The sequence below is a fragment of the Micromys minutus genome (genome assembly GCF_963924665.1).
Source record: "Micromys minutus genome assembly, chromosome: 11".
In the NCBI taxonomy this organism is placed as follows: domain Eukaryota; kingdom Metazoa; phylum Chordata; class Mammalia; order Rodentia; family Muridae; genus Micromys; species Micromys minutus.
The window spans coordinates 24,165,323-24,190,127 of NC_137980.1; the positions used below are offsets into that span (position 1 = coordinate 24,165,323).

The window sequence follows — 24,805 nt, forward strand, 5'->3', positions numbered from 1 at the left end:
TACAGTGTGTAGCACAAACTACAGGAATACATGGATGTCTGGAGCCAAACCGAACAAAACCACTTGGTATCATGAAACCAACTGGACAACAAAGAATACAGCTGTTCAAAAGCTGGCAAAGGAGTGCCCACTACCATGTATGATGCTAAACCACAAAGAGGTAATGGTCAGGGACAGACACCGATGCCCACGTTTCCTTAGAAGGAAGCTCCTCCTGGTTTGGGGAGTGATGTCATGGGTGCTCAGTGTGAGTATTCAACAATCCATACACGGTATTAAATGTGGATGAAAAAGCTGTAAAATGTTCTACAACAAAGTCATAGGCTTCAGACACCATTTTTTTTTATGGCTTTGTGCAAAGAACAGTGAGTGATGGTGGTCTGCATGGCTTGCTGGAAGAGACTAGTGTTTCTTCTAGCTTACTGTAGGTTTGGATGCCATCTAATATTAATACCAAGATTTCAAACATGGTCTGAAGCTAGGTAAAAATTCCATAAAGACGCAAGAAATTTCTGTATTTTCTTTTTCCTAGCTCCACTTTCCCTCTCCAAATATCTAAGTGCATTTTAAATCTTAGGGCAACATCGTGTCTCGCAACATTTCATCTTGTAAGTTTGTGAGGTGTTTCTACACGTGCATGCATGCATTTGCGGGCATGTGGAGGCTAGGTATCAATGCTGCATGTCTTCCTTACCCCTGTTCTCCACCTTAGTTTTTAGATAGTCTCTTACTGAATTTGGAGATGTCCCCTTAGATGGCTCATCAGGGAGCTCCTGGAATCCATCCTCTCTAGTCGCCCTGCCTGGCAGTGCCTAACAGATACACACAGTGGGTAAGCCATGCCTAGAATTTATGAGTGCTAGGAATCTGAACCCAGCTCCTTAGACTTAGGTAGCACATGCCTAATTCAATAATCCAGCCCCCAGCCGTATCTGTAACATTTCAAATGCACACCTTACTAAATGTCACCTGGAGAAACATCTAAGCAATCAATCTACTCCACTGCAGAGCACGGGGCATGCTCCCAGGTTTGCTCTGCAGAGTTCTCGAAACACGAGCAGCCTAAAACACTCATCGTGAAGACATACCTCTTTTGAGTCCTGAGTCTTAGTGTCTTCATTTGAAATGCAGCGCCCTTGGTAGAACTCCCTGACCCTCAGGTTCAGCATCTCTGTTTCCTTTTTCAAGCTCTCGTAACTCGGCAGTGGCTTACTGGCTGTGTCTGAGCCTCTAAAGGGCAGTGTCTCATCCAGGGTGCTCTGAGCTTGACTCAGGGAAGGACCACAACTACCGGGTTCACAATTTATGTCATCTTCATCGAGTTCTTCATCAGGCTCCGAGGCTGAAGAGGGTTTCAGGCACACAGGATCATGGTCCTGGCCATATAAAAACTTCAGTGTCTCTTCTGTCTTCCATTCAGTCAGAGTGTCCTTCAGAACTTGGAGTAAGTTTGTCTTTGTCACCTCAGGACGCACCTGCACCAAACCAGAGGCTGACCCAGAAGCCGTCTTAGATTTGGCAAATTTGCTCCTGAAATGCTCAGCACTCTTCTTGCTTATGCCTACAAGAGTAACTTGTGATGCACTGTGTTTATTTTCAGAAACCGTTAAAGTGTTTAATCTGTCACACAAAGGGCCAGGTGAAGAAATCTGAGTATTTTCTCTCTTTAAAGGAAGTTCACACGTGGCCACTTTCTCCTGACTGTCTAATCTGCACTGGGCCAACTGCTCAGTGACCTCTGATACAGTCTGTTCCCCTTGATTGGAGTTCACGTTCTGAGCAGCCTTCTTTTTCACTGTACTGCTTTGTCTGTGTGGCTGTGGTTCTGTACTGACTGCCTTTGGTCTGTTTCCTGGTAGAAGAGAAGAAACAAAGCCTTGTTCCTCCTCATCACTGGTGCGCTCGCTCCAAGTGCTGGAAGAAGCCGGGTCACACTGTGTGTCAAAGGCACCAGAACCATCAACATCTGCTGCGGTAACAGCATCTCTGAAGAACTGTACTACTTCTCCAGAACAGCCACTATACAAGGAGAGACCATCAAAACCATGTCAATGAAAGATGAAGCATTCCATGGGTATACTCTAGAATTCCCAAGAATTTCTGTCCCTTAAACATAGCACTTAATACTCACACTTAAATGTCAGTTTCATTTCTCCACATCTAACACACATTTGACAGAGTTCTTTGTCAGCTTTCCTTTGTTTGTTCCTAACATCTTACAATTCTTAAAGCAGTAAACATCATAACCCTTTAAAGACTGCATCCTACTCAACAATTTTGATTTTGCTTGAAAAGAAGGTTAATGTTTTCTTGTTCTGGCTGACCATTATACAGAAAATTTCATGTATTAAAAAATACAAAAGTCCTAACAGAAAATGAAGCTGGCATATCAACACAGTCCAATGAAAGATATTTACATCTGAGAGCTCACAAATGCAAACAATAAGATAATATCTGTCCTCTGATTGCACCTTTTGATTTTCAGATTCAGTTTAAACCAGATTAAGAATTATAAGGAGCAAAGGCAAAGCAGGAGCTCCTCCAGTTCACGCTGAGACAAATAAGCAGGCATAAGCAGCTGTTCTCAGACACACTTGTCAGAGCTTTGATGCCTGGTCAGAAGCACATGGTGGGAAGCAGTGAAGGCCAACCTAGACAGCAAAGAGCTGAAAGCAAGTCCTAGTGGGAATACAGAAATTGATCAAAACGTACAAAAATTCCAGGATCACATAGTTTTCAACTAGAATCTAACTTACATCACCAGGCAAGTGACTTTTGGTTAAGAAGAAAGGAAATTTAACTTTAAGAAATTAGGAGAGGACCTAGGTTGGTCACAACTACTCAACTCCAGTTCCAAGGATCCAATGGTATCTCCTGACCTCCCTGCGCCTGCCAGGCATATAGTGCATCAACATGCATGCAAGCAACAACACATATGAGAGGTGAAATAAATAAAGTTTCCTTCCAGTCTCAAGTCCTGGAGTTAACCCTGTGACACAGATCTCCCAGTAGTGCTGTCACTCCTAAGTTCACAGGTAAGACCAACACTTTTGTTCCAATAACTGGCCAAAGAAGGACCTGACAGAAAATCATGGGGCATAGGAACCCTGGAACACCCAGGGACAGAATTCTTTGGGTTTCCTTCAGTGCCCCAGAGCTGACCCTGTGACACGGCTCTCCAGACCAAAATCCTGCCAAGAGAGAGCTGGTCTGCTTGTAGTGCTGACACACCTAAAATAACAATCTCACAACCTCAAAGGAGGGACAGGCTCCACTCAGAGACAGCAAGAACAACCAACACCAGAGCAAACCAGATGATGAGAGGCAAGTGCAAGAACTAAGTAACAGAAACCTAAACCCAGTTCTCCCACTATGGCAAGTCCTAGATATCCCATCACACCAGAAAAGTAAGATTTGGACTTAAAATTACATCTCATGATGATGATAGAAAACTTTGAAAAGGACATAAACAACTCCCTTAAAGAAATACAAGAGAACATAGGTAAACAGGTAGAAGTCCTTAAAGAGAAAGCACAAAAATCCCTTAATGAATTACAAAAAAACACAACCAAACAGGTGAAAGAATTTATCAAAATCATCCAGGATCTAAAAATGGAAATAGAAACAATAAAGAAATCACAATGGGAGCCAACCCTGGAGATAGACAACCTAGGAAAGCGAACAGGAGTCAAAGATGCAAGCATCACCAACAGAATAGAAGAGATAGGAGAATTTCAGGGGCAGAAGATAATGTAGAAAACATTGACACAATAGTCAAAGAAAGTGCAAACTACAAAAAGCTCCTAACCTGAAACATCCAGGAAATCCAGGACACAATGAGAAGACCAAACCTAAGGATAATAGGTATAGAAGCAAGCAAAGATTTCCAACTTAAAGGGCCAGTAAATATTTAAAAAAAAAAAATTCTAGAAGAAAACCTCCCTAACTTAAAGAAAAGACCATGAACATACAGAAACTCTACAGAACTCCAAATAGACTGGACCAGAAAAGAACCCCCTTCCATCACATAATAATCAAAATACCAAATGCATAAAACAAAGAAAGAATATTAAAACCAGTAAGGAAAAAATGTCAAGCAACATATAAAGGTAGACCCATCAGAATTACACCAGACTTCTCAAAAGAGACTCTAAAAGCCAGAAGATTCTGGGCAGATGTTATACAGATCCTAAGAGAATACAAATGCCAGCCCTGGCAACTATACCAGCAAAACTCTCAATTATCATAGATGGAGAAATCAAGATATTCCATGACAAAAACAGATTTATACAATATCTTTCCATAAATCCAGCCCTACAAAGGATAGTAGATGAAAAACTCCAACACAAGGAGGGAAACTACACCCTAGGGAAAAAAAAAGTGATCTTCTTTCAACAAACCCAAAAGAAGAGAGTCACACAAACATAATCCTACCTCTAACAACAAAAATAACAGGAAACAACAATCAATGGTCCCTAATAGCTCTGAACATCAATAGGCTCATCTCCCAGTAAAAAGACATAGACTAACAGACTGGATATGTAAATAGGACCCAGCATTTTGCTGTATACAGGAAACCCATCTCAGTGACAAAGATAGATACTATCTTAGAGTAAAAGGCTGGAAAAAAAATTCCAAGCAAATGGTATCAAAAAACAAGCTAGAGTAACATTTTAATATCGAGTAAAATTGACTTTCAACCAAAGTTATCAAAAAAGATAAGGAAGGACACTTCATACTCGTCAAAGAAAAAAAATGTACCAAGATGAACTCTCAGTTCTGAACATCTATGCTCTAAATGCAAGGTCACCAACATTCATTAAAAAAAAAACAAAACAAAAAACAAAAAACAAACAAACAAAAAAACCAAAATGAAACAAACAAAAAAAAAAACTTGACTGAAGCTCAAAGCAAAATTTGCACCTCACACAATAGTGGGAGACTACTTCAACAACCCACTCTCATCAATGGACAGATCATAGAAACAGAAAGTAAACAGAGACACCATGAAACCAAATATCTATAGAACATTTCATCCTAAAATGAAAGAATATACCTTCTTCTCAGCACCACATGCATGGTATCTTCACCAAAACTGACCATATAATCAGATCATAAAACAGACCTCAATAGATACAAGAAGATTAAAATAATACCATGCATCCTATCAGATCAAATTGCAACTCAATTCTTCATAGAGTTAGAAAGAACAATTTGCAAGTTCATTTGAAACAACCAATACCCAGGATAGGAAAACTATTCTCAGCAATAAAAGAACTTTGGGGAAATCACCATCTCTGACTTCAAACTGTATTACAGAGCAATAGTGATAAAAACTGCATGATACTGGATATAGAAAATGTAGTACATTTACACAATGGTGTACTACTTGGCTATTAAAAAACAATGACTTCATGAAATTATTAGAAAATAAATGGAACTAGAATCCCGAGTGAGGTAACTGAGTCACAAAACAACACACACGGTATATACTCACTGATAAGTGGATATTAGCCCAAAAGCTTGGAATACCAAAGATACAATCCACAGACCATATGAAGCTCAAGAAGAAGGAAGACCAAAGGGTGGCTGCTCCAGTCCTTTTTAGAAGGGGAAACAAAATACTCACAGGAGATAGAGGGTGAGAGGAACTTGGGAGGAAAAGAGGAGTGGGAAGAGGATAAAGGGGGCAGGATCAGGTATGGGAGGAGACGGGAATGATATATAGAGGGTCAGGAATTTGAACAGAGGTGTGTAGCAATGGGGAATGGGAATCTGGGGGTAGCCACCAGCAAGTCCCAAATGCCAGGAAAGCAAGAGGCTCCCAGGACCCAACTGGGATAGATTAGCTGAAATGCCCAAGAAAGGGGAGGGAGAACCTGTAGAAACCATATCTAGAGGTTAGGCAAGACTCCTAGTTAGGGGATGGGGCCACCAACTCATCTCCAAATTTTTAATCCAGAATTGCTCCTGTCTAAAGGAAATACAAAGACAAAATATGGAGCAGATAATAAAGGAAAGGCTATCTAGAGACTGCCCCATCTAGAGATCCATCCCATATACAGCCACCAAACACAGACACTATTGTGGATGCCAAGAAGTGCATGCTCGGGAGTCTGATAAGGATGAGGCTCTGCCAGAGTCTGACAAATAAAAAGGCACATGCTTGCAGCCAACCATTGGACTGAGCTTGGGGACACCAATGGGGAAGTTAGAGAAAGGACTGAAGGAGCTGGAAGAGTTTTGCAACAGCACTGGAAGAACAACAATATAAACCAACCAGAGCCCCTAGAGTTCCCAGGGAATAAACCACCAACCAAAGAGTACTCATGGCTCCAGCTGCATATGTAGCAGAGGATGGCCTTCTTGGTCATCACTGGGAGGAGAGGCCCTTGGTCCTGTGAAGGCTCCATGCCCCAGGGAAGAGCGGGGAGGTGAGAATGGGTGGGTGTCGATCACCCTCAAAGAAGCAAGGGGAAAACAAAAAAGGGGACAACATTTGAAATGTAAATAAATAAAATATCCAATAAAAATAGTTGAAAAAACTTTCATAGTTTTTATATCCCATTCTGTCTCTTGAGGTTTTAAGGCAATTACATTTTATACTAGGCTAAAGCCATAAAGGTGTCCATCAATAAACAAGGATCTCTTATTTGTGCTCAATACCCTGTGATTAAGGCAGTGATTAGCAACCAGAAATTTAATCTGAGAGTGAAAGGACCTGTCCTGAGCGAAGGCTGTGGCTGAGCAAACAACCCCATGAAGAGCTGTGAGGTGGGATTATCAAAACCCAAAGCCCAAACCCAAAATTCTACAGCCTACCCTTCATATCGATACTTACATATTCTTTTAAATGATCAACACTGATATCTTAAAATCTAATAAAACAAGACCATAAAACACTTTCTCCAAATATAATGGGCATGACCTCACCAACAAAGGAGTGATGTGTAAGATACAGGCTGTGTTTGTGTCTATTTCAACAGGTTCAATTAGACTTCCTCAGTGGGACAGCTGTACTATAAATCAGACAGAGCAAACAAACCATCTTTCCCTCACAAAGGAAAATGTTGAACGTGTCACACGTTTCTTTGTAGCACACCAGCACAGGAAGTCCAGGCGTTCATGCCACCTGGCCCACTCAGGTCAGTGAAACTGACTGGAACAAACCTTTCTCCTTTCTTCAGCAGCTGAAAATCAGGAGGCCTGGAACAAAAACACAGAGAGAAAAAACTGTAGGGAACTGACCCAGCAAATACGGGCAAGAGTTTACTACAGCTGTACTGTATAAATATAATTAAAGGAGTAATTCAGAGGACAATCTTTTCCTTCCTTAATTAAAAAAAAAAAAAAGGACAAAGTACTATAAAATACATGCACAAAAATCTGGATTTGGTGATTTTCCAGATAGAGACTACACTGTAATTCCCATCTGGTCAACCTAACTTCTGAGACAGCCATGATGTTATACTGTGTGTGTGTGTGTGTGTGTGTGTGTGTGTGTGTGTGTGTGTGTGTGTGTTTTGAAGGCCTTGAACTCATAAAGGCCCAATGCTGGGATTAAAGGTGCCACCATACCTGACTTTTTAAAAAGGTGTTTTGGTTACATGAATATCCGTGTACTAAGTATGTCTAGTGCCTGGAGAAGTCAGAAGAGGAGGTCAGACAGTTACAGACAGTTGGGGGTTATATATAGTCGTTAGGAAGTAAATCAGGATCCTCTCTGCAAGGGCAACAATGTGCTCTTCACTACTGAGCCACCTCTTCAGCCCCTGTACAGATTGATTAAATTAAGCTTAACTCTATGAACATTTTGGGTATACATTGTCAGATAACACTTTTGACTATCATGTATACTGAAAAGGCAAATGCAGGGCTGGAGATGTAACTCCATTGGCACCGCTTGCCTAGCATACTCCAGGGCCAGCACCACATACAATTCCAAAACTCAGAAGATGGAGGCAGAAGGATCAGAAGTAGTAATGTATCAGTTTCCTCTGAGAGAGAAACATTCCATCCTCTAGATGATCATCTCACACTAGATGGTCAACAGTTCAAAACAGGAAGTCACTGAAACTGACCAGATTCACTAGGTTTCTCCCCTCAAAGGTACATAGTGAAGCCTGCTTAGAGTCATTACCAGACAGGCCAAGCTGAAATGAATGCTATGGAAGACCAGAACAGCTGCCTGAATGAAGCAGAAACCAGCCCAGCTGCCTGGGAGAGTTTTAGAATGAATGAGTCACCTGGAAAGACACTCCAACCTGTTGAGCCTCCTACAGGATGTACAGTGTGCTCAGAGTTCCCAGTTTCTGTGAGCTGTCACCCATGCTGAGTGGGGTCAGCTTTGGTAATGCAGCTGACTTTGATCATTTCTGCTCCTGTTAGTAACCCCTCACCCATATCCCTATAATAATCCCAATAAAACACATTGTGTCAACCTGTGACTTTGGTCTGTTCTGGGCTCCCTAACTGGGATGGGTAGGAAGTGTGTTGTCTCCCCAGAATGTCTTGTCACAGAGCAACAGAAGTTCAAGGTCAGCTGGGGCTGCTTCAAGGAAAAGAAAAGGGGAGGGGGGCAAACACAGAGGGACAAACATCAAAGTACCTCTAAAGTGACTAAAAAGAGACCTTTTACAAGAAACTTTTGTGTCGGGGCTGGAGAGGTGGCTCAGTGGCTCAGAGCACTGACTGCTCTCCTAATGGTTTAATTTCCAGCAACCACATGTCATCTTACAACTGTCTATAATGCCAAAATCTCACACAAACACACATGCAGGCCAAGCACTAATGTACCAATGGGCATAAAATTAAAAAAGGAAAAAGAAAAGAAGAGCAGGAAAAAAAGGTAATTTTTGTGGTGATTTTGAACCCAGGACTTCATGCACACTCTGCAAATGTTCTACTACTGAGTTCCTTCCCTAATTTAGGAAGAACAAGTGTCTTTAAACACCAAATAAACAGATGAAGCAAAAAGAAATATAAAGGCCCAGGGGCAAAATACAGAGACATTAAAGCCACCAAATATAAATCTTATTTAAAGGCCTAAACAAGGTGAACTAGGGGGCTGTAAAACTGCAAAACAATTTAAGGCCAAAACCAAAACTCCCAACCTAGCCCTTTTAATTAAAGTCAAGCTAATGTACAGATGAAGCTAGAACTTGTTTAAATTTTGACATCTCAAGACTGCCAATCTAAAATGTCAGGCCCAAGTGTCTCCCTTTACAGTGATCATGGCCCCGGCCAGCTAACTCTCACCCAGCAAAGCCTGCACACTTGGTACAGTGCAGACATAGGGGTCTCTGTGGGGACAGCTCTCAGCACTGCTGTTGTTGGTGACAGGAATCACGGTGTGGACGGTTTCCACATTCCTTTCACTCTTCTGCCCATACCTTTATTCAGTCCACATATCCTGACTAGTTTTATGCCAGTCTGGCACAAGCTAGCATCTTCTGAAAGGAGGGAATCTCAATTGAGAAACTGTCTCCATAAGATGAGGCTGTAAGCAAGCCTGTGTGCATTTTCTTAATTAGTGGTTGATAGGAGAGGCCCAGTCCGTTGTGGGTGGGATCATCCCCAGGCAGGCGATCCAGGGTTCTATATGAACAGGCTACCAAGCCATGAGTGGCAGGCCAGTAAACAGCACCCTCTAGGACCTCTGCCTCCACTCACTTAAGGACCTCATCCACAGTCAAGAGAAGAGGGAGAATGAGCGCATGACCTCTGCTTGCTCACACCTCCTCAGTGCTCAGTGAGTCCTCTCTACTCTTACACAGCCCAGGGTCCCAACCAGAGAGTGACGCTGCCCACAATGGGCTAAGTACCCATGTGGCACTCCATGCTAAAGTTGTCCTACTGGGGGCTGCAGACATGACTCAGTGGGTAATAGAGCTTATACCAGCATGAAGAACAATGTATGAGCCCCAGAATCCATGTAAAAACAGGGTATAGCTATATACGTGGATATAATCCCCACTGTGAGGCAGAGACAGGAGGGATGCTGTGCTGCAACTTGCTGTCTGTCAGCCTGGCTCCATGTTCAAACCCTGTTCTAAGGGAATAGGTGGAGAATAATAGAGCAGAATACTAACACACATATGCATATATCACATACATGCATACATCACATACAAATCACACACATGCATGTATCATACACACACAACACAAGCATATATTGCAGACATGCAGACTGTACACATATACATGTATCACACACACAGATATATCACATACAAGCATGTAACACCACATGTGCATACATCACACACATACATATCACATACATATTTCATAGTAAATCTTGTATTAAACAAATTTTGTATTAAAAAATCAGACTGATCATATAAGTCAAAAGAAAGTGTTAAATGCATGAGAGATATTTAAAGAGGATATCAACAGATGATGCTGAGCCAATCCAGAAAAAACGAGAATGATTTCAGCTGGTCAGTTTATAGCTACAGACAGTTCGCATACATGCATACATACGTACAGTTTATATCTAAAGATGTTTGAAGTAATCCTTTGACACCCCCTCTATATGCCTTTCTTTTTAAAGAGGGAGATCATGCTTAAATCTCCTAACAGGCAAACACATCCCTGTCTGTCAATGCCAACATTCCATCGGCCCCTTTGTTGTTAGCTTTCTTTAAAGCAAGTCTGCCTGAGCGGGAGAGACGGTGTGGATGTTAAGAACACTGGCTGCCCTTGCAGAGAGAGGACCTGGGCCCTGGACGGCTCCCAGGCATCTGTAACTCTAGTCTCCGGGCATCTCTGAGCACTTCCTGACCTGAAGGGTACTATGTGCACACAATACACTCGCACGTGAGCACACAGAACACCCATGCACATAGAATCTGGGGTCCTTGTTTTCAGGTCCACAGCTGTCACCCACCCAGTCATCAACCCGTCTCCTGGAACCTACTCCCACCGCCTGTTTAAAACAGCTCTTGTTGAGCTCACCAATAACTATTGTGGTGGTAACTTCAAGTTTTTCTTACTGTTGTTTGCCCCCATTTTAAAGTAGAGGGAAAAGAATTTAATCGAAAAGTACGAGGAATGGATTAAATCATAAAGGCAGGCCTAGGAGAAAGAGCAGAGCTATTTGCAATGAAGAGAAAAATGAGTTTCCAGAAAGGATCAATACTGACAGATGCCAATGTCCTTATGTTCAACCCCAACCTCTGTAACCAGGACAATGGTTCATCACTGCACCTCAGTTCCACTGTCCCTACTCTACCTAAAGTGGTCTTGAACACTTCCTCAATAGTGTTCACCAATCCAAGTACAGAAAAAATGAATGAATGAATGAGTGAATCAATGGGAGGACCTTGGGAGGAATCACCATGGAGGGCAAGGCTGTTAAGTGCTGACTGGAGCCTGAGAGAGAGCATGTATGATAAGGGTCTGTCAACCCAGGAGAACAGAGCCGAGGAGACAGGAGGTCACAGGACAGGCCAGCAGCTATAGATAAAGCTGTGGTCAGAGAAGATGGACTAGTTTAAGACCCTGACAGCAGAGTTCCAACTGAGAACGAGGCTCAAACGTGGCTGAGTCAAGGGACAGCCAAATGGAGTGACCTTCCATCATTAGCACAGTTTAAGCTAGCCAACTTTCACTGAGTGGATTTTTTTTGAAAGGGGATCACGTTATGTTGATCAGGCTGGTCTTTAACTTCAGGTCTCAACTGGTCTTCTTGCCTCAGCCTTTAGCATTGGGGACACTGTTGTGTCTGACTGTTTCTGATGGCAGGAGGGACTTTAGCTTACGGCAAGTAGCAACTGCTTGCTAGACAGGCGCTAGTTTCGTGCATGTCATACGTACTGTGACAAATGCGCACCTTAGGGGACAAAGGGTTTGCTCTGGCTTTGGTTCCGGCATCGCTATAGATCAGCCCTGCCATGGCATGGCATCTGGTGAGGAAGTTTTACTGGGAGACTGACCTGAGACTGCATAGCTAACAATAAGTCAAGATTAGATTTACGCTCATTTCAAATTCTGGGCTTTTCCCACCTGATGCTGCCTCTGGTGTGAGAAAAACAAATACAACAACAACAACCACAACCCCCTCAAAAACAAAACAAAAAAATCAGAAACAAAACCCTGAGGACATCAATTGTGGTATGTTCTGCTTGCAGGCTCTGAGCAGGCTCTGCAAATCTTACTATCCTTTGCAACCTGGGTGCTAGCTGATACTCTGAGTGACCTACCCTTTGCTGGTCCCTTCCATGTGAATGAGCAATGGTCACTACACTACACCAGACACGGCTATGTGCGGTCTTACAGTGAACCAGACATTGTCATTCAATTCCTTCTTGGAGAGAATTAAAACTATTTTTGTGTGTTAAAATGGCTACTTCTCTTTATGCTAAGTATCTTCTTCAAGATTCATGTTGCTCTCGTGTAGTTCTGGAGGCACAATTATAAAACACAAACCAGCAACTTAAAGAATGCCTTCAAATGGTTGTTCGTGAAGACCTTCTCTTACTCTCACTAAAGTGTAAGTTAGATGGTTAATGTAATTATTTTTATATTTTGGAATTAAAGACACAATTTAGCTTTGAACTCACAATGTAATGAAATAATCTCGGTCCCAAACCTCATGTAGATATGCTTGTGTATTTGTGTATCACCTGAATCAACACAACTGTGCTCCCTGCGTTAAGACTCAAGTGTATTTGGACACACTGAAATTCTTTTCCTCTGTTCAGAGAGGAGGAGGCTATAAAGACTGTTCTGCAGACGCTTTGGCTTCCGCCCTGAGAGTGTGCATGTCTAGTGCTTACAACTGATACAGAAACATCTCCAACTCCAGGCCACATAACGATTTTAGCTCTGTCAGCATTGATTTTGAAAAACAAATTTTTCTTTTCAACATTTGTCCTTCCTTTTTAGATTTAGCACATAATTCTAGAAACTCTTGTCTCCCAAGATCTCTCAGACTCTAATTTACAAAACCATACAGGATTTATAAATGCAACCACAGAGTATCTACAAAGCAAGGTATTTTGGCATCAGAACTGTATGTGGTCTGTTTGTGGCCACCAGCCCTGCGAGCAATTTCTAAGTCACAATGTGAGAAATATCATACATTATGAACCACACAGCTTTAACTCAGGGTTTTGTCTCTGGCAGAGTATCAGCTGTTTTTTGTAACCACTGCTCCCCAGTATTTAAGGATGTGTTTTAATTTTAAATATTTTTTCACTATAATTATTGACTCTTCCTAACCCTAATATATCAGTAAGAGAAATGACAAACTTAATTAAGGCACAGAGTTATAAATCTGATACAAGGCTAGGGAATTTTAAAATCTAATAAATGTATCTGTGTATTTGCAATCATCTGTTTGAGATCAAGTTGGGTCACATTTGATATTCTGTTTCTTATTTGTATATAAGGCCATGATGTGTCAGGGTTAAAACACATATAAATACCTGGCTTTTCTTCTTCTTTAAAGCTTTGACCCAGTCCTCCATCATCTTTATAAACAAAGTCACTCCAGTTAGCCTAAATTCTTAAATCAGAGCTGATAAGAGGGCAGCTCACGTCTACCCAGTCTCACACTGATCGTGAACAGAATGTGACTAAAACAAATGCAAACCTCCACTTTTACAAGGAAGGAACCATGGCCTGGGGCTGAGAAACGGTTTTCTAATACTAAAACATTGCTGAAACCCTGAGCTGGTGTGAACAAAACTGCTCTTCAAACAGCGTGTGACAAGACCCATGATCAGTATGACATAAAAATGGCAGAAAATAGACATTTAACGACCACCTTTAAAGTTATATGCATATGACAGACTATAAGATGTATTAATTTAAAAGTTTATAATTCGTTTTAATACGGTGAATTTTTTTACTTGAAATGGATTTAAAATTTTTATTTTAAATTGACTATGAGATCACTGTTATGCATTTGTGATTTAAAATAAAAATCTCTACATTAAACAAGGACTGCTCTTTATCCTAAAATGCAGCAGCATATAAAAACCCCGCTCAGTGACACCAGTGCCCTCTGGTGGATTTACTGGGTAACAGCACAGTCACACTAGAGATTAAGCCAGCACTGTCTCATCCAGAGAAGGTGTGATAAAGTCCTAAAGCTGGCAAGAGTAGAGGCTCTGGTTAGTCAGTATCAATGGGACATGTACGGGTAGACTGACCCTTCACTAATTTCCACTAATCATGCTGACTACAATGGCAAGAGTCCTGACCTCTTTCAGAAGCCATCATTAGCTTAAAAAATACACTCAGTTTGGAAAGGTTGCTTAACAAAGGGACTAGGCTGACTCTGGATTCTTTAAGCTTTTGTGATTCTCTTTCATGCAGAGCAAGCCAGATCTCAGGTTCAGCTCACAAGAGTTGTGTGTCCTGAGTGCATCTGCTGGGCCCTTGATTAGCATGTAAAGGCCCCAAGTTCAACCCTCAGCACAAGACAAACCTGAGAGTGCCTTCCTACACCACTCAGCCTGGCTTTTCTTGCCTATGATCTTGTTTTCCCTTGACATACAGTAGTGCCCTCTAATGCATGAGACACACCCAAGACTCCAAGGTTGACACCTAAACTCATGAATGGTACCAAACCTTACTACCCCACGTTTTTCCCTGGGTATCGAGTGACTGACAGTGAACATGTGCACAGTGGGATTACTTTGGAAAAAGGAATGATTCATACCCTGGATTAGCAAGGAAGAGCAACACGGTGCGAGATTTTTGTTGTGCTATTCAGAATGGTTTACAACTCAAAACTTACAAATCATTTCCGGAATCTTCTATCTGATAGCTTCAGATTATAGTCAATGTTGGTAACTGAATGTCTAGAAAGTGAGCTCTAAACCCAACCGACTCCCATCTGCTTTTCCTTTGCATACAGTTTGTTATTAAGTAATGTCACAAAATGTAATTTACACACTCAGGTTATTAAACATTGCTTCACTCATGTGTTTATTCTGTTATCTCAATTACAATTAAATTCATAGGTTGAGATTTACATGTGCACATGTGTATGCATGTGTCTTGCCAGGCACTTATATGGTGACATGAATATACATGTATATGCATGTGTCTTGGCAGATACACAGTGACATGAATACACATGTGGATATATATATCTTGCCAGGTACATGTATTGTGACATGAATACGTATGTGCATGCATGTGTCTTGCCAGGTACTAAGTGAATATTGCATACTCTGTAAATTAATGGCATTTGTCAAGATTAGAGAAATAAAGGGCTATTTTCATCTTTTCTCCTCCACTAAAAACGTAAGAAAGGTTAATAACCACAAACATAAAGTGACATAGATCAAGGCTTCAAGTTTTTAGGAAAAGTAGATATTCTGAATGCAGAGGAGTGAGACTTTAGGAAAAGGTCAGTTAAGTAGCTATGTCTGAGGAAAAGAGCGGGCAGGATAGCTTGTTTGGTAAAGCCTTCTCCTCTCTCTTTTGTTAACCGTGTCTCCTGTCCACCGGGCTGGCCTGGAGATTACTATACAGATAAGGATTGCCTTGAGCTCTGCCTCCTGGAATCCTGCTTCTGCACATGAGTTTGGGGATTGCAGCCATGTACAATCATGTGTGGTTATGTAAATGGTTTTGAAGTAGACAGAAGAATGCTAGAGGGTTGAATGAATAAGTGGAGAAGATGTGTTTGTAAATAAAAACAATTAGTGAAGTGGAACGTGTGGCTTCTGGGATGATCTCAGGGATGGAAGTTCTGGTGAAACAGGAACACTCAAGGCAGAGTGACAAGATCAGCGTGTGAGCTCCCATCAACCCGCCCACAAATCTTAAACCCAGAATGTCCAGCCTAGAGATGCAAAAGGATAAAGATGGAACAGAGACTGAGGGAAGGGCCAACCAATGACAGTCCTGACTTGAGCCCCATCCTGTGGAAGAGCTAACACTGTTAATGATACTGCTATGCTTCCAGACACGAGCCCAGCTTAACTGTCTCCAGAGAGGCTTCATCCAGCAGCAGAGACAGAGCAGAGACCACAGATCAGGAGGAGCTCAGGGAGTCTTGTGGAAGGGTAGGGAATACGACTGAGCGAGCCAGAGGGGTCAAGGACACAGGACCTACCTAGTAAACCAACCTGGGCCTATAGGGGCTCAGAGAGACTGAACCACCAACCAAAGAGTATGGTGGAGCTGGGCCTAGGCCCCTACACATTTGAAGCAGATGTGCAGTGTGGTCTTCATGTGGGTCCCCTAACAAGTGCAGTGGGGCTGTCTCGGACTGTTGCCTGCCACTGGATCCCCTCCCCTACCTGGACTGCCCTGTTGGGCCTCAGCGGTGCCTCACCCTGCTTCAATTTGACATCTTAGGGCAGACGGGTACCCAAGGGGGGCTTCCCCTTTTCTGAGAGGAAGGAGAAGGGATAAAAGGAGCAGGGATTTTTGATGATGGGAGTTGGAGGAGAGCTGGGGGGGGGGGGGCTGTGATCACAATGTAAAATGTATAAACAAATTAATGAAAAAAAGTGTGAGCCCCCATTTACCTTGGACAATGCTGTTTAATCTTTTTAAAAAGAGAGATCTTACAGACAGTAGTGAAATGATCCACTTAGTCTTTCTTATGTTCACTTTAAGGCTCAGGACTGGTGGGAAGGTTTTGCATAGGCAGGATAACAAATATACCATCAAAAGCACTGTCATCAGTTAATGAGCTGGTAGAATTTAGAGCGGTGACCTCCTTAAAGTACAGCCTGCATGCTTGCCTGTTTGTTTTGAGCCAACTGCATCTCTTCACACTAAGATCAATGACTTAGTCCCCATCTTCATCATCTGACCACAAGTAACGGGGCTTGTGCCGTCTCTTCACATCCTTCAGGAAGACACCAACCTCATTAAGGCTTTGGTGTTTCTATACCATTTACTTTAATAATGGCAACTGTTGCTTTTGTTACTACACTTTCTCACTCACGATTATTAACATATTTCTTCAAATTCTGCATCAGTACAATACTGCAAGTGTTTTCCCGAGGCAAAAGCCCTATGATGACCACAAACATTTTAGCAAAAAGGTACTTTTGTAACCTCAGGATACTGCAGTTATTGTAATAAAATGTGTTATCATAGCAGCAAAGGGAGTTCGGCCAGATTCCCCAAAGCTAGTATTCTGAAGAAAGTTAATATTTTCACTCAGCACTGTACCATTAGCAGGATTCACAGACAATCTTGGCAAAGCAAGAGCCAGAATGATTTTGTGATTAAAAATATATTAGAGAAAAAAATACCTGCAGGTAAGACTTTCCATTTAAAAATCCTTAACAACTATGCTTATAATCTATTTCCCCGGAGCTAAGGTGCATAAGATTTTAACAGTCTACAGAAAACCACTCTGTCCAGCCTATGTCAAAAGCAGAAAGGTTACTTACCACAGGAATAAACAAGATAAAGACTTAATTACCTCTCTTCCTCTCGAACCCATACTGGAGTTTTGGGAATCTGTGTTTCAAAAAACTTAGATGCTCTGTAGCAAAAATTGCTGCAGAAAGACTGAGAAACAAAATCTGAGATTAGTCCATTGTCTTTGCATTTGAAACGTAACCTACACACACAGAACATGAATGTGCACATCAAAGTATAAGAGAAACCCTGAATAAGGGGCTGCTCCCACACAGGCTCAGAGTAAAGGACTGCGCCTTTGATGGCGCCCATGTGCCCGACAACTACATACCTTCCATGTTCCCCAGAGGTAAACACTCAGAGGTTCCTCCTCACCAGTCCTTTTGGTCATTACCTACCTGGTTATATACATATACATATACATACATACATACATACATACATACATATATATATATATATATATATATATATATATATATATACACACATATATATATATATATATAATCTCAATAACCTAACCATTTATCCTCTATAACAACTACCTGCATATCCGCATGCAGAGCACCTATGTGCTTATCCCTATAGCCTATCTGCCAATCCCTGTAAAACATGCAGTGCTGCCATTTGTGAGCTTTATCTAAGTAGGGTATGGTTATTTGTTCATGTGTCATTTCTTTTTGTTCAAAAGCCACATTTTAAAGATTCGCCCAGGTTCTCGTGTATTTCCTTTCATTGTGCAGCATTCTGGAGCTGGGACACAAGAGGGAGACCACCTGCATGGCACTTGTAAGGCCATGAGCTCCACCCCACTGTACAGAAAGCAAACGTGTCCCACCTTATTAGTATATGGTATTCTTTATTTATGTATAATTGAACAGTTTGACGTTTTTGCTACCACCTAAATGTTATAAGATTTTTTTTTTTTCTTTTTGAGATGGGATCTCACTTTGTATTCTGGGATGGCCCAAAACTCACTTTGTAACTCAGGTTGGCTTTGAATTTGTGGCATTCCTACTGCCTCAGCCAAACAAGTGCTGGAATTTCAGTGTGAGCCACAACAACAACCTTAATAAAAAAGGTTTTTAAAGACTAAATTTAATACTTTCACTTTTTAATTGTTTAAGTTAATTTGTATATGTATGTATATGCACACACACCACTGCATGCATATGGAAGTCAGTAAAACTTGGGGAAGTCAGTTTTCTCTTTTCCAGTGGTCGTGAGCACCTTACTCACTGAGTCACCCAACTGGCCTGTTTGGTTTTTTTTTATGACAGGCCTTCTTCATACAGTGCAAGCCAAGTTCAAATTTTCTATGTAGCTGAGGATGCTTTTTAACTTCTGAGCCAAGCTCCTCCTACCTCTACCTTTTGAGCCCTAGAATTTCAGGCATATACCTGTGTCTTATTTATTGCTGTGAACAGACACCATGACCAAGGCAAGTCTTATAAATAAAAACGTTTAACTGAGGCTGGCTTACAGGTTCAGAGATTCAGTCCAGTATCAAAGCAGAAGCATGGCAGCACCCAGGCAAGCATGGTGCAGGAGGAGCTGAGAGTTCTACATCTTCATCCAAAGGAAGCCAGGAACAGCTGAGCATCCTCAGGCAGCTAGGAGGAGTGTCTCCAAGCCCATCCCCAGAGTGACACACTTCCTCCAACAAGGCCACACCTTCTAATAGTGCCACTACCTGGGCCAAACATATGCAACCCATCACATTATACTCCCTGGTCCCCATAGGCTTGTTCAAACACATAAGTCTATGGGGGCCATACCTAAACATAGCATAATAGAAAGTACATTTGTCCAACTTCCAAAGTCCCCATAGTCTGTAGAAGTATCAACAATGTTAAAAGTCTAAAGTTCAAAGTCTCTTCTGAGATTCATCCAATCACTTAACTGTAATTTTTTAATTAAGTCAGGCAACCAGCTGGGCAAACTCCAAATTCTGCCATCTCCATGCCTGATGTCAAAGTGGTCTTCAGACTTTCAACTCCTTTTTCATCTCTGTTGACTGCAACAAACTTCTTTATCCTGGGCTGGTTCCACTCCCTGTTAGCAGCTTTCCTTGGTACATATCCTGCCTCTCCGGCATCTTTAACATCTTTGGGTCTCCAAGGCAATTTCAATGCTACAGCTTCTCGTTTCAATGTCTGGGATCCACACATGATCTTCTGGGCTCCTCCAAGGGCTGGCTTCACTTCTCCAGCTCTGCCCTCTGTAGCACTTCAAGTTCAGGTTGATCCACTACATCTTTGCTGCTGTTCTTGGTGATCATCCCATGGTACTGGCATCTCTAATATACTGGGGTCTTTCGTTGCAACTAGGCTTCACCAATAGCCTCTCATAGGCTCCCTTCATGGTGTCAATCCTCAAATCCTTTGCATGACCCCTTCAATCCTGGATTGTCAACTACAACTGAGGCTGCACTTTCACCAATGGCCTTCCATGGCCTCTCACAGTCTCAAGACTCAGCTGTTCTTTATGACAACTTCATGCCTTCAAAACCAGTACCACCTGGGTGATTCTTACACATTACCAATACAGCTGCAGCATGAGGTACAACCTTGGTGATCTCTGGGACACAGTTTTTGTCCTCTCAGAAAACACTTCCCAGAAGATTTCACCTCAGTGATGCTGGTCTCTTCTTAGTCATCACTAATTTCTTAGCTCCAGCTAACCAGCATCAATTGTCCCAGTGGTCTCCTTCTCCTCTTAAATATAAGGCCAGAGTCACAAGGCTGAAGCTGCCAAGTTCTGCTGCTTGCAGGAGTTGGAACATGGCCCCCTTGTTCTCTTACATTATCACTAGATTCCTCTTTTCTAACTCCTTTACTACCTAAGCTTGGCTGTCCTGGATCTTTCTCCGTAGATTGACCTTGAATTTAGAGATTTGTAAGCCAGTCTCCTGGAATTAAAGGTGTGTACCACCCCACCTGGATTTCTTTGACTTCTGGGATTAAAGGTTTGTACTAAATTACCTGGAGCTAATTTAGCTGGGTGGGATCTTGCCCCAAGGTCACCTGCCTGTGTTTATAAGCTAAAGAGGTAGCCCAGAGAAGCCTCGAATGTGTGGCAGGGCCAAGAATAAGTCTTGACTCTCCTGTCTCTGCCATCATTGGCTTCAAGTCTTATTAAAGCTCAAGCTAGAGTACCTAAGCTTCTAATAGAAATAATATGCAAATATGGCTATTTTCTAACAGGTCATATTTTAAAGTTAAAAATAATAAAGTTCTATACAATGTCATTTAAAAATTAACTGCCACATTAAGCAGCACTGAACTTACCTTTCTTTCAGTAATATCATAGACTTTATTGGTTTTAGTAGAAATCCGATATTTCTGTTTCGGTATCTAAAAAAAAATAAAGCATAGTTTACAAAATAATTTAAGAAACACACACTTTATTCACTTAAGACATCCGCAATGAATACTTTTGGCCAATCCAAGTTATTATTAGCTCATGACCACAGGCTTCACTATTTGACAACATTTCGTAAAAATTAATAAATACACTTTAAAGAAAAGTACTTACAACCCCCAGCTTCTTCTGACATAAAGGATAGCCACAGAGTTTGATGATGGACCGCTCATCCACAACGTCACTGTAGTGAGCCGGTGTGATGAACATCCCCTGGGGAGAAATGAGAGGGTATTTTCCAACAGACTGTGAGAGTTCTAGAAGCACTGGAAGGAAAAGCACATCAACAAGTGTCTGACATACAGTAACATTATTATTTTAAACACTTCTGACAAGATGGCTCTGAGGGTTATGGTGCCTGCTGCCATCTCTGCCACGCACAATGGCAGGACAGAACTGAGTCCACAAAGTCATTTTCTGACTTCCACATGCATGCTGTGGCAAACGGGGGCCATGGCATGTATGTTGCCTTCAGTAATCAGATACAAATAAACTTAAATATGCATTATATATAACTATAGCCATCTCACTGTTTATATACATATATTAAATTCTCAAGCATCATGTTACCTGTATCTAAAAACTAAAAATATACAAAGATTTCAATAGTACAAAGAAGTTTTATTTTGCATAGACGTAAAACGCATTAGATCTAGGGGCTGGAGAGATGGTTCAGTGTTTAAGAATGCTTACTGCTCTGCGAGAGACCCCGAGTTTGGTTCCCAACCACCCATGTCATGCTGCTCACAGCTGCTGGTAACTCCAGCTCCTGAAGAAACGATGCCCTCCTTTGGACTCCACAGGTATGCATTCACACATATATACGAACACATTTTTAAAAAAAAGGTTGAAGCTGGAGAAACAGCTCAATAGTTAAGAGCATGCATTGCCCCTGCAGAGGTCCTGAGTTTTGTTCCTGCCACTCATGTTGGGCAGATCACAACCAGCTATGATGTCAGTTCCAAGGGATCTAACACCCACTTCTGGACTCTGGGCACTGAACACTTCTAATGCATATACATACAAGACACTTGTTTTAGTTAGGGTTTCTATTGCTGTGAAATACCATGACCAAATAGAAAAAGGTTTATTCTGCTTGCACTTCCATATTTGTGGGTTTTGAAGGGCCAAAGTGGAAATGTGAGAGTTTGAGTTTGGTCAAAACCCCAAGGCAGGTGCTTTCTGAACTTCCGATTGCAAATTCACTTTGCCTGGATGCAAATGTACAAGGCTCTAGGCAAGCCCCAAACCCCACCTCCATGGGAGAGAGTGATGTAGACTCTAGCCAAACCAGCCACTCCCTAAGTCCCTCCCCTGCACACACATATAGCATTAGAAAACCAATTATGGCCAATCTTAGAGGCAAACGTATGGGAATCTGGTGGTTGGATCTCGGGCTGTTTAAAAAGAAGAGAACAATGGAGAGCGGCGCACAAAAATAAAGACACACTTTGAAACCTTCTCCTCAGTTCTGGCTTTTTTGTGGTCCTGACTCCTTCGTCCTCCATGAATGCTTTATCCCAGAGTCTTATCACAGGCTCTGCTCTCTTCTAACAGAGCACCGGGCTGTCTTGGCCCACCAGAGTTCACAGGCCTGGTGGCACCCCTCTGGGATCTGTTCTCAAGCTGCCCAGCCTGAACTCCTGTGGGCCAGGCAGAGCTCTTACCAGAAGCAGCCTTCCCTGGGACCTGCAGTGTGAGGAGCTACCTTCCCCCGGAGGAGCAGAGCAGGGAACACCCCCCCTCCACACAGTACAGGGGTGGCACCCCTATTGATCACTAATTGAGAAAATGCCTTACAGCTGGATCTTATAAAATTTTCTCAACCGAGGCTCCTTCCTCTCTGATGAGGCTAGCTTGTGTCAAGTTGACACACAAAACCAGCCGGTACAACTGACCCCTTGTCAACTTGACACACAGACAAATCACTGTTAAGCCATAATCCTTCCTTTCTTACCCATTCCCAAGATCTTACATTAAAAACATAAATAACTTTTAAAGTCCCACAATCTTTACAAATTCAAACACATTAAAATTTCAGTCCTTTTAAAATGTCCAATCTCTCTAAAAATCCAAAGTCTTTTAAAATTCAAAGTCTCCAGTGAAATACTGGGGGCTCCATCCAATAAAATAACTTTCTTATTCCAAGAAGGAAAATCAGGGCACAGTTACAAATTCAAACAAAAATCAAACTCCAACTGTCCAATGTCTAGGATCCATTCACAATCTTCTGTATTGCTCCAAAGGGCTTGGGTCATTTCCCCAGCTCTGTTCTCTACAGCACACATAGCTTGCCTTCTGAGTTCAGACTGGCTGCACTCCACTGCTGCTGCTGTCCCATGGTGGTCTTCCCATGGTACTGGCACCTCCAAAACACTGGGGTCTTCTGCTGCAACTGGGTGGCACTTTCGCCAATAGCCTCTCATAGGCTCTCTGCCTGGTGTCAATCCTCAACTTCTTTGCATGATTCCTTCAGTCTTGAGTGCACTTTCACCAATGGCCTTTCCTGGCTTCTCACAGTGCCAAGGCTCAGCTGCTGTCCATGAACCCTTCATGCCTTCAAAACCAGTACCACCTGGGTGACTCTTACACATTACCAAGTCTGGCTGCCAGCACGAGGAACAACCACGGTCACCTATGGAACATAGCTTCTCTGTGCTCTCAGGAAACACTTCCCACAAAATGTACCTCACTCAATAATGCTGGTCTTTCTTAATCACTGCTAATTTCTCAGCTCCAGCTGACCAGCATCAATAGTCCCAGCAAAACAAAGGTTTCGATTTAGTAGTTCTGGTCTCTTGTTAATCACAGTTGATTCTTTAGCCCCAGCTGACCAAAACCACAGAATCTTAATCCAAAATAGCAAATGGCCCAAGTCTTAAAATTTCACAAGTCAGGCCTCCATCTTTTGCACTGTTCTCAATATTCTTATCTTCCAGGCTCCCACAGAACATCCCATTGAGCTCTCAATACTCAATGACTTTTCAAGCCCAAAGTCCCAAAGTCCTTCCACAATCCTCCCCAAAACATGGTCAGGTCTGTTACGGCAATACTCCACCATGACATCAACTTGTTTTAGTCAGGGTTACCATTGCTGCCATGAAACACCATGACCAAAAAGCAAACTGGGAAGAAAATGGTTTATTCTGTTTGCCCTTATACATTGCTGCTCTTCACCAAAGGAAGTCAGGACAGGAACTCAAGCAGGTCAGGAAGCAGGAGCTGATGCAGAGGCCATGGAAGATGCTGCTTACTGGTTTGCTGCCTCATGGCTTGCTCAACCTGCTTCTTTGTAGAACCCAGGACCACAGCCCAGGGATGGAACCACCCACCATGAGATGGGTCCTCCCGCATTGATCACTTATTGAGAAAATGCCCTACAGTTGGATCTTATGAGGCATTCCCTCAGCAGAGGCTTTTTCCTGTTTGACTTACGTGCTGTTTCCTTTGTGCCTTTGTTTGTCAAGTTGTCAAGCAAGTACAATAGTCATAAACGCAAAGACATCTTTAAATACAGACATCATGTTTTAAATCTGGTAATCTGACAATTCGATACGTACACACTCCTTCAGGAACTCTTCTGTGATGTTCTCCTCCAAGAGCTGCTCCACGATGCGGACAGCTTTCCTTTCAAACTCCACCTTCCTTCGCACAGCAGCTTCCAGTTCCGCTTGCCTGACATTTAACGAGACAGTTAACCCAATCAAAGGCTTCTCCTGCCTCCAACACTGGGCTTTAAAAGCCACCACAACCTAACTTACTATCATTGCCAATAAACAAGGTTTTAACTCTGCTACTTCTGATCCAATACTTTCCAAAAAGTAAGCAAACTAGTCATCCCAGCGTGTACATGGAAGCTGTCCACAAGGACTACTTCTAGGATCAGTGCACGGGGAAGCACTCAGACTCCAGTGGAGGAGGCTGGGAAGGACATGGCGGTACATGTTACTGTCACCCACTTGGGAGGAGCAAGTGTGAACTACACAGTAAGAACTTATATTTTAAAAAAGTGTGTACACACACACAC

General features: G+C 42.2%; 1 protein-coding gene across 1 annotated transcript in view; it reads right to left on the reverse strand.

Annotated features, from left to right (window-relative positions):
* The window catches only part of RPAP2 (RNA polymerase II associated protein 2), a 62,797-nt gene that overhangs the window by 34,768 nt on the left and 3,224 nt on the right, over positions 1 to 24,805 (reverse strand). Inside the window, exons 3-8 of the mRNA XM_080924824.1 lie at positions 24,339 to 24,453; positions 20,893 to 20,991; positions 20,646 to 20,711; positions 17,414 to 17,502; positions 7,171 to 7,206; positions 1,089 to 2,019 (exon numbers count right to left, since the gene is read on the reverse strand). Coding sequence (XP_080780950.1) covers positions 1,089 to 2,019; positions 7,171 to 7,206; positions 17,414 to 17,502; positions 20,646 to 20,711; positions 20,893 to 20,991; positions 24,339 to 24,453 — 1,336 coding nt within the window. The remainder of the gene's footprint in view (positions 1 to 1,088; positions 2,020 to 7,170; positions 7,207 to 17,413; positions 17,503 to 20,645; positions 20,712 to 20,892; positions 20,992 to 24,338; positions 24,454 to 24,805) is intronic.